General features: G+C 41.9%; 1 protein-coding gene across 7 annotated transcripts in view; it reads right to left on the reverse strand.

Annotated features, from left to right (window-relative positions):
- Nucleotides 1–1514: 1514 nt before the first annotated feature.
- Smurf2 (SMAD specific E3 ubiquitin protein ligase 2) overlaps nucleotides 1515–16735 on the reverse strand; it is a 100512-nt gene continuing 85291 nt past the window's right edge. For 6 of the 7 annotated variants that reach the window (XM_027427781.2, XM_027427783.1, XM_027427780.1 and 3 more), the window contains 5 exons: nucleotides 14522–14659; nucleotides 9799–9919; nucleotides 6102–6303; nucleotides 4520–4595; nucleotides 1515–4222 (listed from right to left, as the gene is read on the reverse strand). In XM_027427781.2, coding sequence (XP_027283582.1) covers nucleotides 4123–4222; nucleotides 4520–4595; nucleotides 6102–6303; nucleotides 9799–9919; nucleotides 14522–14659 — 637 coding nt within the window. In that variant the 3' untranslated portion in view covers nucleotides 1515–4122. The remainder of the gene's footprint in view (nucleotides 4223–4519; nucleotides 4596–6101; nucleotides 6304–9798; nucleotides 9920–14521; nucleotides 14660–16735) is intronic. The other variant, XM_027427785.1, reaches the window with a different exon arrangement.

A 16735-nucleotide genomic window follows, 5' to 3' on the forward strand; every position in this document is an offset into this window, starting at 1 on the left:
GTTAGGAATACTGGCTGCTCTTACAGAGGTCCTGAGTTCAATTCCCAGCAACCACATGGTGGCTCACAACCTCTATAATGAGATCTGGAGCCCCTTTAGGCATGTAGGTGTACACGTATGTAGGCAGAACACTGCATACATAATAAATAAATCTAAAAACAAAAAAAAGACTGCATGAGCATGCCTCAGAGGTTTTTGTGGGCTTCCTGTGTCCCATTGAAAGACCCCCGAAGAGGTACTTTCGTAGAGGGAGACCCGCACCCAGGAATCAGCGAGACCACGAGCTTGGATGCAAAACCGCAAGAGGCTTTATTGGAGATACGGGTACCCGGGCGACTTAGCTTCTGTGAGGCCAAGCGCGCCGAGCCAAGGGAAAGGGGTCCTTATATAGGGAAAAAGGCGCAAGCTAGGAGCAGGGATTCTATTGGATAATTCTAATGAGGCATTGTACAGAGCTATTCCCATTGGTCAATGTAAATGAGGCGCTATACAGGGTTATTCAAATGAGGCAAAGTACAGAGTTATTCAAATGAGGTGAAACACAGAGTCTTTCAAATGAGGCGAAATACAGAATCATTTCTATTGGATGGTTCAAATGAGACACAGAGCCATTCCAGATCAGCATATTCTCAAGGTCTGGTGTCTGGTACAACAGACTCAATTCCCCCTCCCTCCGCGTCCAGATGGCTGACCTTGGGGGCGGAGACCTTGGGACGGAGTGTTTCTCATCGGGCGGGGGCTCAGGGGCAGGGCTCCAGGCCGGCTCACTTGGTGTTTGTTCTCGTGCCGGCCCACCTGGTGCTCGTTCTCGGGCTAAGGGGCAGCGGGGGAAGTGGAGGCCGGCTGGGGGGTGGGGATCGGGGAAGCCGCCGACCGGAGGAGAAGGCAAACTTGAGAAAGAAAGGGCTAAGGGGCAGAGGTCTTTCACCATGAACCTCCTTTCTCCCTCTTGGAAGGAACTAGAGGAAGTAGCTACACAACACTGTCTACAACTGTCACGCATTACTGCTGTTTACTCTGTGTTTTCCAGATGTTCCATTCTGTTGCCGCCTCTGCTGTGTAGAGATTCACAGGCCACAGTCTAGGTGAAAAATGGAGCCACATGTGTTTCTTTCTTACCTATGTATTTAGCTGTACTTTCATCAACTGGCATTGCAATCAGATTGTAATCATTTCTCCTTTTCATCTTGAAGATTTTATTGTTCAGCATCAAGGCATGCTGGCAAATGTTAGGCCATCTACCAACCACAGCTCTGCCCTCCAGACCCCAGAAAGATCAGTTGTAGACAAACATTTCCCTCCACTAACCACACACCAGCCTCAGAAATCCCATCACCTCACAGTTCCCAACAGCCCCTGAAGAGAGAAACACTCACCTTCCTGATACACTTCACGGCAGCTGGGTCCCAGACTCTCTGAGGCCCTGGAAGAAAGCAGCTTTCTTTTCATTCTAAGACTCCATGCTATCACCCTGGGAAATGCCAAATGTTTTCAAAACAAGTAAAAACTCAATATTCTTAAAAACTTAGCTGCTGTGACAGTGCAAACAGCATTCATTTTATTGCTCAACTTCGGCATGGGCACATACATACATACTTAGTAAATTCTTAAAAACCATTTATACAGATGTTATTGATAAAGCTCATGTAACAAATGAGAGAAAATACAAAGAATATCAAAGCTAAAACATTCTGTAATAAATACAATGAAAATGATAAAATTTTGTTTTTAAAGTCAGTTTGAGGAAAGGAAGAATATTACATAAAGTGAACTAATTACATCTAGAATAAGCAACTCAGCATTTGGTACAATCATCATTCTAGTGTTGAGGACATTAACCACCACACGCGGCCACTGACAGTAAGCTGCAGCTGAAACACAAGGCTGCTGACCCTGCAGCCGCTGGAAGTGTGCACCCATCAGTGCTGTTTGTCCAACGCACTGAAGTGCAGAGTAGATTTAGTGTTGTCAAAGAAAGCAAATGACAATGGATTTAGGAGAAGAGGAATTTGTGCTCTGGCCTGTAAGTGTGGGTGGGGTGGGGGTGGGAGCCCTGTAAAAATACAGGTTAACAAACTAGAAAACAAAACGTACAGGATACATAGCACTACTTTAAAACTTTATGCCTCCTACTGTATGTCAGCACTGCAAAGTAACCACTGGGCAGAATTAAGCTTTCCTGATGGAAAGAAGGATGGTGAAACAGGGCAACCAGAGGAAGGATATGTAGAGACAGATATAAATATTCACATTAAACACAAGGCAAGTCCAGGTTCAATGACATTGGGGTTTTTGTTTGCTTAGCACCTAGTTGGAAGTAATCAGGTAACATAATTTTGAAATTGAAATCTAAATCATGTTTTCAGATATCACTTGCTACTGCAGACTGTTTGTTACATAGGGCAATTTTCTTTAAAGCTCTGTCAAGTCATTGTTATAAAGTTAAAAGGCACTCAAAAAGCGATGGGATTTGCCTACTTTACACTGCATGGAAAACCACTGAAAGTAGCATCTCATTATCACTACATTCCAGTCAGTTATGGTCCTCACCCCCTGGAGACAGGGTTTCACTAGCCTCAAACCCACTATGTAGATGAGGCTGGCCTTGACCTCCTCTTCCTCCTGCCTCTACCTTCCCAATGATGGGATTACAGGTGTCAGCCATCAGGCTTAGTCACAATTTCTTCAAGTATTCTTCATGTCCTTGTGTCCAAGCTCATCAAAATTTGCTATTCTTATTTCACATCATGTTTTAAAACAATAGTGTATTGTTCTGATCATTGAATTTTAAAATCCAATGTGATTTTAGATGGTTGCATACCATCACCCCAGAATTTTGGTTACCTTCTAGACGACGGGATGAGCCACAAACCTTGAAAGCTCTATCTACCTGAAGGCGTGGGAGTCACAATGAGACAGCTGCTCTCCACTCCCTACTTCTAAATGAAACCTTCGGTTTAGAATAAACTGTACAATAGACTTAGAGCCACTCTTGTTTGAGGCCAAGATCTGCTATGTAGCTCAGGCTGGCCTTGAACTGCTTCCCAGCCTCAACCTCCCAGGAGCAGGATCCCAGGCATGGCCAGCACACCTGACTTCACTCATGTACAACATTCCCTGCCCACCATGCCCACTGCCACCTCCAGCTCTTCTAGTGAAGTAACAGCAGGGCTCGCTAAGCTAAACCATCCTCAGGGCAAAATTATCCTTTTAGAAACTTAATTAAAATATAAGTTAGATGTACTTATTAGAGACTTTGGTTTACAGAAATAGCATATAAAAGACAAGCTGACCCAGCAAAGAATGAAAACCCCATCACATGCGGAGAAGTTATAAAAAATGCAGTATTTCAATTTAAGATGAAAGTAAATTCAAAATACCTGATCCTCTTGATTCAAGAACATGAGGTTTTTTGTTTTTGTTTTTAAAGTTGTCTTAAAAACAGGGAGAGTAGCAAATAAACTCAGTTTAAATGTTGTACTAGGAATTTCTAAGAAAGTCATTCTTGAAAAATATAAAACCCCACCTTAGCTAGGGTAACCCACATAATGCAAAATATAATGCTCTGCTATAGAAAAACACAACTAAACATGTAAATGGCTTGATTTCATAAAGGTAATAATTCCTTTAGCCAATTGTTTACAAAGGTGGAACAATTCAAAATAACTTTATTTAGTTTTTACAAAGAGCAAGTATAGGAGCTTTTCAAAAACCATGTATTCAATCAAAATGAAATGTGACTTGTACCGACTGCTGGAGTTGTCTTGCTGTGCGAGAGACGAGAGTCTGTGAAGCGATTTGGATAGATAACCTTTTATAAAAATAGTAGTAGTCTTTAAGTGTAGAATACTGCCTAACTCTGGAGATGCAGGGAGTCAGCATTCTTTAGGTTCAAGGTATTAATTTTTAAATAGCAGCTGAGTGTGTCCTCATGGCAAAGCATAAAGACCTTTATTTTTCCTTAAAAAGGAATTTCAAAATTGTCCTTTCCCCTCACAGTGTCCTAGAATCTAAGGGGCAGGGGAGGGGGCTGTCCTGTATTCCAGCGTTCTCTGAAGCGCTGCTGAAGGAGACCGTTGGCCCAAGGATAAATAAGAGTTCTAGGTAAGCTCTTGGTGCTCATCACTCCACAGCAAATCCACATGTTTCTTCAATGGCTGTTAGCAGCTTTTCATAGAGCTTTTCATAGCTTTCATAGGGCGGAATGTCTATTCGATTGAAGCTGTGAACAAACAAATCAGACTTTATCATTTGTTTAAAACTAATCAACAAACACAGCATGGGTGCTGTTACCCAGCTCCAGCGGTGTCAGAAGTTAGAAGCTGGAGATCATCTAAAGCAGAGATCACCATTTTGGGTTTGTCTACTGATTTCTGAATAATTTTAATTTTGAAGTCATGTAAAAGAGGTGCTCATTGTTTCTTTTAACAGTCCACTTAATAGCAAGAATAAATGAAAAATCTGTTTAGAACTAACACCTACCTACATTGACAGAGGAAAAGCTACAAAAATAACTCACCAAGTGTGGGCTTTTGGCAAGTTGTTCGTGCAGGCATCAATCTGGTGTATGGTAAAGAGCCTTGGGCCTGCAGCACCTGCCAATGAAGGAAATGTGGGTCAGATCACAGCAGGTACATCCATCCATCTCCAAAGCCTCCAAATAAATTGAACATAAACTACAGGGTCAGGGAGCCCTTGTATACACCAACACTAACTTAGGGCTATAGGAAGCCAGACTGGTTCTGAAGCTTTAAGTGACATGGGATAAGGCCAGGTGCTATAACAGCAGCTTGCAGTCCAAGAAAAAAGGCTTAACTGAGGTCCTTCTGTCAACTGCGTGCCATACAGCACCAGTATCCCAGAAAGTAAGGAGATCACTTGGGCAAGTGCAGTACAGAACACATTTTGGTTTGCTTTGTTGTTGTTGTTGTTGTTGTTTTTGAGACAGGATTCCTCTATGTATCCTTGACTGTTCTGGAACTTACTCTATACACCAAGCTGGCCTAGAATTCAAGAGATCTGCCTGCTGAGATTATAGGCATATGCTAGTATGCCTAAAATATACATTTGAATCATATTTAAAAAGATGACAACCTAATGCAAACTTAGGCTTTATGACTCAAACTAAGCTAGGCAAAGATTAGCAGTCTACAGGATACACTCCAGTCAGCACACATACCCCATACAAACACATAAGAGAACTGCAATGCCAAGCTCCCCAAACAGGAAAGGGCAACAAAACTTCAGGTAGCTTTGCCCAGGCTTTCCGAGTGCTCTGTGGGCAACTGCTGATGAAGTGCCCACCAGCCTCACTTTGTGGGTTCTCGCTCCTCACCAGCAGCTTTGAAAATAAAGAGCTTAAAACTAAAGTACCCAATGGCCACCAAATGAAGCATCAAAATCATTACAACGTTACCAATTAAACCAAACTCAAATAGTTTACTCCACAGAGAAACTATTCTAAAAGTTAAGATGGTTGTAAATGAATGGTCTGAAACCAAGAAATAAACTGCTGACCACACAGGTGCCGTTCACAGTTCATGCTGCCTCCCTCTATTAAAAGCGGAGGTGGCATCCCAGGTGGGTAACAGTTTTGCCAAGCTGAGATGGGAACATGGAGGTGCATGACCTTCCCTACAGAATTAAAGCGAGGTGACCAGAAAGTAGAAAGCAGAGTGTCAGCACGCAGGCTCTTCTCTACATGCAGCACCCACCGCAATCACAGAGAAGCCCTTAGAAAAGCCTCTCTGAAGGAGCTGGCATGGCAGTTACAGGAAAGAGACAGTCAAAGAAAATCTTCATAACCACTGGGCTTATAAAACAGCAACATACAACCGGGCATTGGTGGCGCACGCCTTTAATCCCAGCACTGGGGAGGCAGAGGCAGGTGGATCTCTGTGAGTTCAAGGCCAGCCTGGTCTCCAGAGCAAGTGCCAGGATAGGCTCCAAAGCTACACAGAGAAACCCTGTCTCGAAAAACAAAACAAAACTACAACAACAACAAAAAAGCAACATACACCAAACGCTGCCACCCCACCCTATCCCAGCCCTGCAGGAGCAGAAGCAGGTGCCCCCTGCCCATCCAGCCCTCAGCCTCTCACCTTGTAGTGCTTTGAAGCCCTGCAGAGGCACCCGAGAGGACCCCGTCACAAACTGCAGTAACCGCGCTCGTCGTTCCTCATCAAAAAACTCCACAGCTTTCCAGAACCACTTGACAACATTACTGTCTGGTGTACAGTGTTTTAACCGGGTGTTGACCTTCCAGTCACTTACGTCAATTTTGCCAAGTCCACAAATAATGAGCTGTTGAAATATTTGCAGGAGTGGTCAGTCAGTGGACACTAAAGCTGGGCCTCCTAAGACCTCTTAGATTTGTAGTGAGGATACCCACAAGCGGCAAAGATCTGTACTTTTAGCCTCTAGAGTATCTACTCAATGTAGGTCCTGACCCCAGTGTCTGACAATCACGGATGCAAACTGACAAGATCAAAGATTTGTAAAAATTTCAATAGTTTCTAAATAGGATCCTAAAAATTTAAAGGACTAGACAGAAATCAAGATTCAGTAAACAAAGGCCAGGTGTAGTACCCATGCCTATAATCCTAGCATTCCAGAGGCTGAGGCAGGAGAATCACCATGAGTTTGAGACTAGCCTAAGTTAACTACCTTCTCTCAAAAAGAGGAGGATGAGAAGATGAAATGATACCTCAGTTTATCTGCGTCTCTCTTAGGCCTGTACTGAATTACACTGGTTCTAACACTACTACCTTTTCAATTTGAGGCAATTCAGTTTTGTCATCAGCCAGGAGTGTTCTCTGCTCTAATACCACAGTCACCTCTACCTCACTTTATTTTTGAAAATGACCCATAGTGCACAGCAAGAAATGTGTTGACCAAGTAATATAATTCATTTAACAACCTTGAAATTATATATTAAAATATAAAATATACAAGGACCAGGAATTGTGGTGCACACTTTTAATCCCAGCAGGCAAATCTCTGAGTTCAAGGCCAGCCTGGTCTACAAAGGGAGTTCCAGGACAGCCAAGGCTATACAGAGAAATTCTGCCTCAAAAAAAACCTAAATAAATAAAAAACATGAATTCTGCTATATAGTGCTCTGCTTGACATCCTGACATAGTCAATACATATTGAACTATACCAAAATCATTTTGATACCAGCAACACAATTCTATACAGCTCAACACTAACCTATATATGTACAATCTAACATGTTCTCTTTATTCATTTAATTTTATAAGTCTTTCCTCCCCCCCCCCCCCCGTGTGTGTGTGTGTGTGTGTGTGTGTGTGTGTGTGTGTGTGTGTGTGTGTGTACACATATGAACACATGCCACAGCACACAGGTGGAATTCAGAGGAACTTTCAGGAATCATTTTTCTCCTACCTGGGTCCTGGGAATTGAACTAGGTCATCAGATGTGTTGGCAAATGCCCTCACCTGTTAAATCATCTTGACAGCCCCCATCAAATGTTTATAACAGTGAATTATGACAGTGTATAAGTCACAATGTAACTTGTATACTCTAGGTTTCATAGACTTAATTTTGATAATCTAGGATAAATATTAAAACTATATATATTTCTAAAGATTTACATTCATTTTAAAAATAATTTATTTTTATTTTATGTACATTAGTGTTTTTCCTGCATATATTTATATGTGAGAGTGTTGGGTTCCCTGGAACTGGAGTTATAGACAGTTGTGAGCTGCCATGTGGGTGCCTGGAATTGAACCCAGGTCCTATGGAAGAACAGTCAGTACTCTTAACTGCTGAGCCATCTTGCCAGCCTCAAATTTATATTATGTCAATAGTGATAAAACTACACTGTACCCGGGTAGTGGGGCACAGCACCCAGGAGGCAGAGGCAGGCCCATCTCTGTGAGTTTCAGGCCAGCATAGTCTACAAAGTGAGTTCCAGGACAGCCAAGACTACACAGAGAAACCCTGTCTCAAAAAAAGAAAAACATTACTGTAAACTTACCCCTACCAAATAAAATCCACCCCCTAAAAAGTTTCTATATGTTTCTAAAATAGTGAAGTCAGACACAAAAGATGCCTTCTAATCCTGTCCTTCAGAAGAAAGCCATTCACAATGCAAACTCCTGATTGGCAACATTATCAGGTAAGAACTTCTTGGATCTCAGAGGCACTCCACTCAGGCCACTCTGGGCAGCTGGGGTTCCTCCTCCCCCTGGCTTCCCTTTGGCCATTTCATTACTGAGTCACAGAAGGAATGGCATAGTACTTTGTCAACTAATTGTTTGCAAACAGACTAGCAGGCCTGGGGAGATGATTGAGTGGAACTAGTTTACCAAGGTGGGTGTGACTACAACCTCCTATAACTCCAGGTCCAGGGAATCTAAAAATCTCTGTCTCTCAGGATACCTGCACTCCTATACACATACTCACATGCATGCACACACGTGTGCGCAACACACCCCTATACATAATTAAAAATAATACATCTGAAAAAGTCAGTAATATTAATAAATAAAATGTTTTAAATGACTTGTAGATTTCAAATAATTGTGCTATTTCCTAACCACTAGATAAACTGGCAGGATAACACCTGTTTTATGTACTTTTCTTTATGCTATGTAGCCCAGGCTGGCCTTAAAATTTCAATCTTCTCATCTTAGCCTGAGTGCTGTATCACAGCCATGCACCACCACACCCAGTAATCTCACCATTTCTTTCATGAAGTTCAGTATTAAGTTGGATGTGTTTACTGAGGCACTCTATGGGTTGACTTCACACAGAAGGGAATGCTAACAGTTCAATACAGAGCTAATTACTGTTACTCTATGGGTGTGTTTGAGAAGGCCCAAGGGCAGTTTAATACTGCATAACTTATCCTCTTTCATTTTTTGCAAATGCTTTCTAGCAAAGATGAGCTCATATCCAGTTGAACCTAGTATTTTATTCAAATAAATTTAAGTATGTTAAGAGACAAAGTAGCCGGGCGTTGGTGGCGCACGCCTTTAATCCCAGCACTTGGGAAGCAGAGGCAGGCCAATCTCTGTGAGTTCGAGACCAGCCTGGTCTACAAGAGGACAGCCTCCAAAGCCACAGAGAAACCCTGTCTCGAACCTCCCCCCCCAAAAAAGAGAGACAAAGTAATGGGACTACATTTAAATAAGCCAATTTAAATCAAGAAATGACAAAAAAAAATGGGAAGAAGGCCAGACAGCAAGATGGCTGAGTGGGTAAAAATACCTGCCAAGCAACTGTGCAACCTGAGTTCAATCCCCAGAACCCACATGAAGATGAAGAGAGAACTGACTTGACAAAACTGCCCTCTGACCTCTACAAGTATCACCATGGGAAGAATTCTAATTAGGAAGAATATCTATGTGACATGAAAAGAAAGGTTAGGGTCTTGAGAAGCAGCTTTGCTGGCAAGTACATGAATCCCTGGCCTCAATCCCAGCACTGGGGAGGAATTGGAAGGTCAGAGGTTAAAGGCCATCCTCAAGGGCAGGGGTGCAGGCCTTTAATTCCAGCACTCAGGAGGCAGAGGCAGGTGGATCTCTTGAGTTTAAGGCAGTCTGGTCTACAAAGGTGAGTTCCAGGACAACCAGAGCTGTTACAGAGAAACCCTGTCTTGAAAAACAAAAACCAAACAAACAAAAAAAACCAGACAAGACTTCTCCAGCCACTGAGTCAGGGAACCCTGAAAGCATTAGAAAGCACCACTTTCCTCTCAGGCTGGCAGAAGAGTTCCCAGACTTCCTCTGTGCATCTCATGATACCAGAACAGCAACACACACTGACCTCCAGCTCCTTCTCATCAAATGTCTTCAGCAGATGCTGTGGAATGACTTCATTAAATCCCTTCTGCAGTGCCAGGAACTGAGCTTCAATGCCTCGGAGAAATCTCCAGTTTACATAAAGCCTGTAAACATTGGGCAGGGGCATCATTTGACTGTATATATTCAGATTTGGTAATTACCACAAACATTTACTTCAGCAACTTTACACTTTTTTTTAATTTTTTTATTATTAATATTAATTCAAGTTAGGGAACAGGCTTGTTTCACATGTAAGTCCCCTCTCCCTCTCCACACTTTTTTTTTTTTAAAGATTTACTTATTTATTATGTATACAACATTCTGCTTCCATGTATATCTGCACACCAGAAGAGGGCAGCAGATCTCATAATGGATGGTTGTGAGCCACCATGTAGTTGCTGGGAACCGAACTCAGGACCTCTGTAAGAGCAGCCAGTGCTCTTAACCTCTGAGCCATCTCTCCAGCCTGCAACTTCACACTTTTAAAGCAGCTACCATCATAATTTTAGTCCAAAACGGCAAAGGTACAGGCAGGCTGCAGAGTCCTGCTCATAGGCACAAGACCCTGGGTTCAATCTCCAGTCCAGGAGAAAAAGAAAACTTAAAAAAAAAAAAAGAAAGAAAGAAAGAAAAAAAAAGAAAAAAAGAAATTCAGTCTAATGTCTGAAAAAGTTTAAAACTAATAGGGACAAATGGATCCTCAGTGCTGAGACAATTCAGTGTACTTAAAAAGTGGTACTGTTGCACTGCTAGCTAGCAGCATCAATGAGGCCACAGTATAACAGTCTTTTAATCCCAGTCGCTAGAAAGGCAAGAGGGTCAAAATTCAAGGCCAGCCTGGGCTACAGAGTTGAGTTGAAGGCAGCCTGGGCACTCAGTGAGACTTTTGTCTTACATTTAAAACCATAAAGAGGAGGGATGCAGCTCGGTGGTAGGGCCTTGCTGACATGCAGGAGGCCTTGCATTCAGCCCCCAGGACTGCTGACTGACTAAATAAAAGCAACTTTTCAAATCAGAAAAACTTCCTAGTAAACCAAAAGTCTACCAGAACTCAGGGTCTGAGTTCAATCCCTACCACCAAAATTATTTAATTACACTAACTTTAATAACAATTCTTTCTTTTTCCAAAGTTCGTATATGTTATGTTTTACCTGTGTGTATCTATATGAGGGTGTCAGATCTCCTGGAATTACAGATGGTTGTAATCTGCCATGCAGGTGCTGGGAATTAAACCAGGTCCTCTGGAAGAGCAGTGAGTAACCACTAAGCCATCTCTCCAGCCCCAACATTTCTTTCTTAATATATAGGACACATTTAAACAAGAAGACCACAGAGCCCAGTCTCTTTAGACTGAGCACTCCAGGGCAGGGCCACTAGTAAGCACATGAGGAGCACGTATGTCTGTTTATACAAGAGAGCAGGAAAGAAGGCAGAGAGGGAGCTAACAAAACCCAGAGAAAGTGCTACTAGAATAATGTTCATTGCTCCCCAGAGGCTGTGAAAACCATGGAAGATGACAGCTTATCAGCAAAAACACATTGAATACTACATCTTTTGTGAAGCTTTCCTTGTATCTTTTAAAGTTTATTTTTTGAGACAGGGTCTCATTAATAAATGTTATAATATGACTTGCATGATGTATAAGTATGTATTATTAGGTCTCACAAGCTGGCTACAGGACAGCCAAGGATGACTCTATACTTCTGATCCTCCTGACGCTTAAGCTTACAGGTGTATACCAACACACCCAGCTTAAGAACATTTTTGTAGTTAACTTTTAATTTTAACTGAACCTCCTTATTCATACTTAGCTGCATGTCTAAAACTCTGTTACAGAATGGAGTTGCTTGGTGGAGGGTATGTTCTTGTTCACCCGGAACCTGGGCTGCCCAGCATGCAGCAGAAACCATGTTGGCCAAAAGTATTCATAGACCTTAAAAAGATCAGGCACAGGATGGAGATATAGCTCAGCAGTTAAGAGCACTGGCTGCTTTTCCAGCAGACCTGGGGTTTGATTCCCAGCACCCACATGGCAGCTCACAACCATCTAAAACTCTAGTTATAGCACCAGGGAATGTGATACCCTGTTTTGGCCTGCATGGATACCAGGCATGCACATACATGCAAGAAATACACGTGTAGTGAATGGATGGGATGGGATACAGGTAGATTAGTATATCTTCTCGTGAGCTATTTTAGCAACTATTAGTTGTAGATAACTTACATTGTATTGATTCTTGTATATTGATACTTATGTAATTTTGTATTCCTGTCTTAGATAATTTGTATATTGTTTCAAACTTGGAATTATATTTGTCATACTGTGTAGGTTCCTCTTTTTTTTTAAAGATTTTATTTATTTATTATGTATCCAACATTCTGCTTCTATGTACATCTGCACACCAGAAGAGGGCACCAGATTTCATAAGGGATGGTTGTGAGCCACCATGTGGTTGCTGGGAATTGAACTCAGGACCTATGTAAGAGCAGTCAGTGCTCTTAACCTCTGAGCCATCTCTGCAGCCCCAGGTTCCTCTTTTTGTTTACAATGTTTTTGCATACAAATGTAAAGTTATTTTTATCATATTGTATGTATGTATGTTTCTACATATGCTTAAGATATTTTGTATATTGATACAATTTAAGAATATTTTTGCCATTTTGCACTATACAGTTCTCTTATCAAGATATTTACATACATATGTATATAGTTACAATTTTGAGGTCATTGTCCTCATGCACACATCTGTTTAGAGATTGCTTATTTTTATATGTGAAGCTTCAGTCAATAAGCAATATATGTTTTTGAGAATTACAGGTTATAGTTACCCCTGCTTCTCATACCTAGTTTTCTAGATGAATAGATGTACTCAGCATAGATATTTGATCTTCAAACACTTCAAAGACCTACAGAATATGGCATTTAAATGTTTTAATAATTTAGAACTCTGTTGGCATGAGACACAATTGCTCCTGGCAGCACCAAGCTATTCTCAAGAGTATGATGGACACCAGTGACGCTCCATTTGGAGTTCATTTTCTTCTTGGCAAAACCAGCCTTTTGGGCAAAGAACTGCCCTTGCATCAACTGCTGACAATGGACACACTGTCCTAACTGGACAAGCAGGATAACAAGCAAAAAGAGACTGCTGAACCTTGCCAAGTCAGGGTAGGACAGTCTTTCGAATTTTCCTGCTTCTGATAATGGTCTGTCAGATACTCTAGGCTTCAGCCAAAGTTTGTTGCCCCAACAGTACTGTAAGACCTGGATGACTGTTCAGGTAGCCAACTGTTTGTTATTTCTTGCACCTTTACGAAGTGACCTGCTTGTACTTCCTGCTTACCCTAGTAATGTTATTTTACTTCTCAGGTCTTTGATGAGGTTGAAGACAGCTAATATCGTCTCCTATCTTAGCTAGAGCATTATCAGGTACAAGACTTAGACTTTCCAGAATAGGCCAGCTATTGGAGTAATCTATGTTATATGCCATTACTCTTGGCCTGGACATTTAGTATGTGTTTCTTGCTTAATGTTGCTCTTGCTTGTTGTAAGTCTAAATTTGTATATGCTTTTACCTTTCTTTCTTCTGGACTATACTTGATATCTGTTATCATTGTATAGATTTTTTTTTTGTATCAGGTTTAAAACCCTCTTATTTAGATAAAAAGGGAAAATGTAATGGCATCTTGATCCGCCAATAGACTTGAGGTAATGGCCTTAGGGTGTGGCTTTGGTGTTTGGACATGATCCCTTATAAGGAAGAGAAGGAGCCTCACTTGGGCTCTCTCAGGTTGTGGTCTGAGCATCCTGCATCTTGGACCCTGTGCCTCCAGGGGCAGAAGACGCCAGCAGTTATTTACCTTCATTGTGTGGGTGTTTCCCAGACAAATATCTGTTATTCTTTATTCAGGCATTTGTGAATTTCCTTTAACCCATCTTCAAACACCCATATCCAAACAAAATAAAACAAACAAACAAAAAATCCAAAGAAACAAAACAGTCAGAAGCCAGGCATGGTGGCACACACCTGCTATTCCACAACTTGGGAGGTAGAGAAAAGATAATCAGGAATTCAAGGTCATTCTCAGCTACACAGCAAGGTAAAGGCCAGAATGGGTTATATAAGAACCTAGTAGCTTCTTCTGTGTTTTGTGACATCAGTACTCCATAGAAGGAAGCCTCTCTTACTGAGAGAGACGGAGACCAAGAAAGGAAGCAGCAGCCTCTGATACCACACAGGAGACCAGGGAGTTCAGGTAAAGCCAGTCATTTGAGTCATCCTAACTGAAGCTTTACAAATAAGAGTCAGAAGGTTCATCTTGGCCTTGTAACCCCAGCTGGCAGTTTAGGGAGTAGCAGTGCACCATACCTATTGTTCTTTGTCCAATTACCAATCCCACAAATTAGGAAAAATAGTCAAGAGTAGGAGTTTTTGGTTTTTGAGACAGAGTTACTCTTTGTAGCCCTGGCTGTCCTGGAACTTGCTCTATAGACCAGGCTGGGCTCAAACTCAGAGATTCACCTGTCTCTGTCTCCCAAATACTGGCACCAGCAACTGGCTGTGCCACCATGCTTGGCAAGAGTGGGGTTTTAGGTTATTCAATTCCATGGAAGTCTGTTGCAGAAGTAAGCAACATTTCCTAAACACTTAAATGTTTTTCTATACTGATGTCCTGGATTTTTTTTTTTTAATTCAAGTGTTTACCTGACATATTCTTTTTTATTTTCTTCAGTAACAGGGATACTTTTGCCATTTGGTTTGAGTTCATGCTGAATAATTTCGCCATATGCATTATGTTCAACACAGAAGGTGTGGTCCAGGACACCTGTGGTATCATTCTCACTGGATAAGAAACAAGAAAACACATTAACTGAACTGAGAGACCTATCTTACACCCACGACAGTGTGCTCACAGGCTATTCAGCCAGACAGCACTACAGATGCAGCAGACACAGGGCCAAACTTGTCCCATCAATTATTATGCTATCATGCCATATTTTCTTGCACAGAAAGGCAAAGCGCTTTATTCTTATGCATATGGGCAGCATTTCACTTCCTGAGCAACAAGAATGGGTTCTGCCAAAGACAGACTTGTAGAACTACAATAGATTTTTTTTTTTTTTGATATCCAGATAAAAGACTGTTCAGAGAGAAAGAAAATGATCTGTGTATTCTGTAAAACTGAGCACTGCCTGGATACGTTCCCACAGAATCAGCTAGCGGTTCTTATTTTGTAAAGTATGGTTCCAACAACCACTGCCTTCATTCAAATGAAATGGTAGAGGGCTGGAGAGATGGCTCAGTGGGTAAGAGCACTGGCTGCTCCTCTAGTAGTTCTGAGTTCAATTCCCACAACCACATGGTGGCTTACAACCATCAGTAATGAGATCTGGTGCCCTCTTCTGGCATGCAGGCAAACATGCAGGCAGAACTCTACATAATAAATAAATCTTTAAAAAAAGAAAGAAATGGTAGGACAGGCCAGATTGCTCAGTGCTCACTGCATAACCACAACCTGAGTTCAGGCCCCTAAGACCCACGTGGTTAAAGGGAACTGACTCCCACAAGCTGACCTTAGACCTGCACATGCATGCTGGGATATGCTCACACTACACACAGTATAGCATTTTTTTTTTTTTTTAAAGCAACAGTGGGGGATGGAGAAATGTCTCAGTGGGCCCAGGTTCTATTCCTAGCACACACATGGTGCATCATGAGCATTTGTAACTCCAGCCCCAGGGGATCTGATGCTTTTTGGCCTCTGTGGGCATGGCATGAACATAGTACACTGACATACAGTATACACAGGCAAAACAGCCATGTATGTAAGTAAAATGCTCAAAAAAATTTTTTTAAAAGCAATGGTAGCAGCAATTTACTATCTGTGGAATGTTGGCTGAGACAGAATCTGTATTCCTCTGAGGATACTATTACAGTTGGTCATTTTGCTTAAAACAGTGCACAAGGTGGGCACCCTCACCTGAAAATCTGAAATGCACAATGTTACAAGAGACACTTAATGAAATTACCTTCAGGATATGTGTGTAGACAGTATATGAAATCAATTGTTTTTAGACTAAGGTTCCACTCCCAAATAATCAAGCATAAGCTAATATTCTAAAATGGATGAAAGGGTCAAAATCAGAATCCCTTCTAATGCCAAGAACTTCAGATAAGGAATGATCAATCTGTACCGGATTTGTTTTCCTTTACTAAGTAGTAACATTTGACTCCCAGAAAGCCTAGATCAGGTCTCAAAGCCTGTGCACCAGTCAAGCCTGGCAAGTGTAGCTTTCCCTTTCACCAAAGCAGCTTCTTTTTGCAGCACATGGAAACCATTACAGAGCTCCACAACTGGTCATAATGCAGAGTAAGTAGGCAACCATGGGATGCCCAGCCCCACTTGGTATCTACAATGCAATCCCTGCACCCAAGGCTTAGTAAAATGTCAAGAAAGCAGAAAGATTCTAAGAGCCAGAGGACCAGGAGACCTGCTGTGACAGTGTCTGCTAGACACAACAGGAATGTCACACTCGTGAAATTTCCACAATATGGTTGCCTAAACAAGACCTGCATAATGAGAACACCAGTTGTCACCCCAAAATGGACGGGACACATCTCTCCAGGTTCCCCATCTAGATGAAGAGCTACAAGCAATCGATGACTGTTGAGGGGAGAATCAGTTTCTTCCAGAGATGAGTTCTCAGAAAGGTTATCTAATCCTAAGCAATGCGCCCTACACACAGGTAGAGTGGCAGCACTAACCAGGATAGTAGTTGTGTGTGGGCACAGATATATATGCATGTGTGTGTGACTTCAGATCCAGGGGATCTGATGCCCTCTTCTGGCCTCCTCAGATGCTGTACATACATGATGCACAGACATGTATGCTGGCAAAACACTCCTACACCTAAAGTA

Source organism: Cricetulus griseus, chromosome 7 (genome assembly GCF_003668045.3).
Source record: "Cricetulus griseus strain 17A/GY chromosome 7, alternate assembly CriGri-PICRH-1.0, whole genome shotgun sequence".
Taxonomy (NCBI): domain Eukaryota; kingdom Metazoa; phylum Chordata; class Mammalia; order Rodentia; family Cricetidae; genus Cricetulus; species Cricetulus griseus.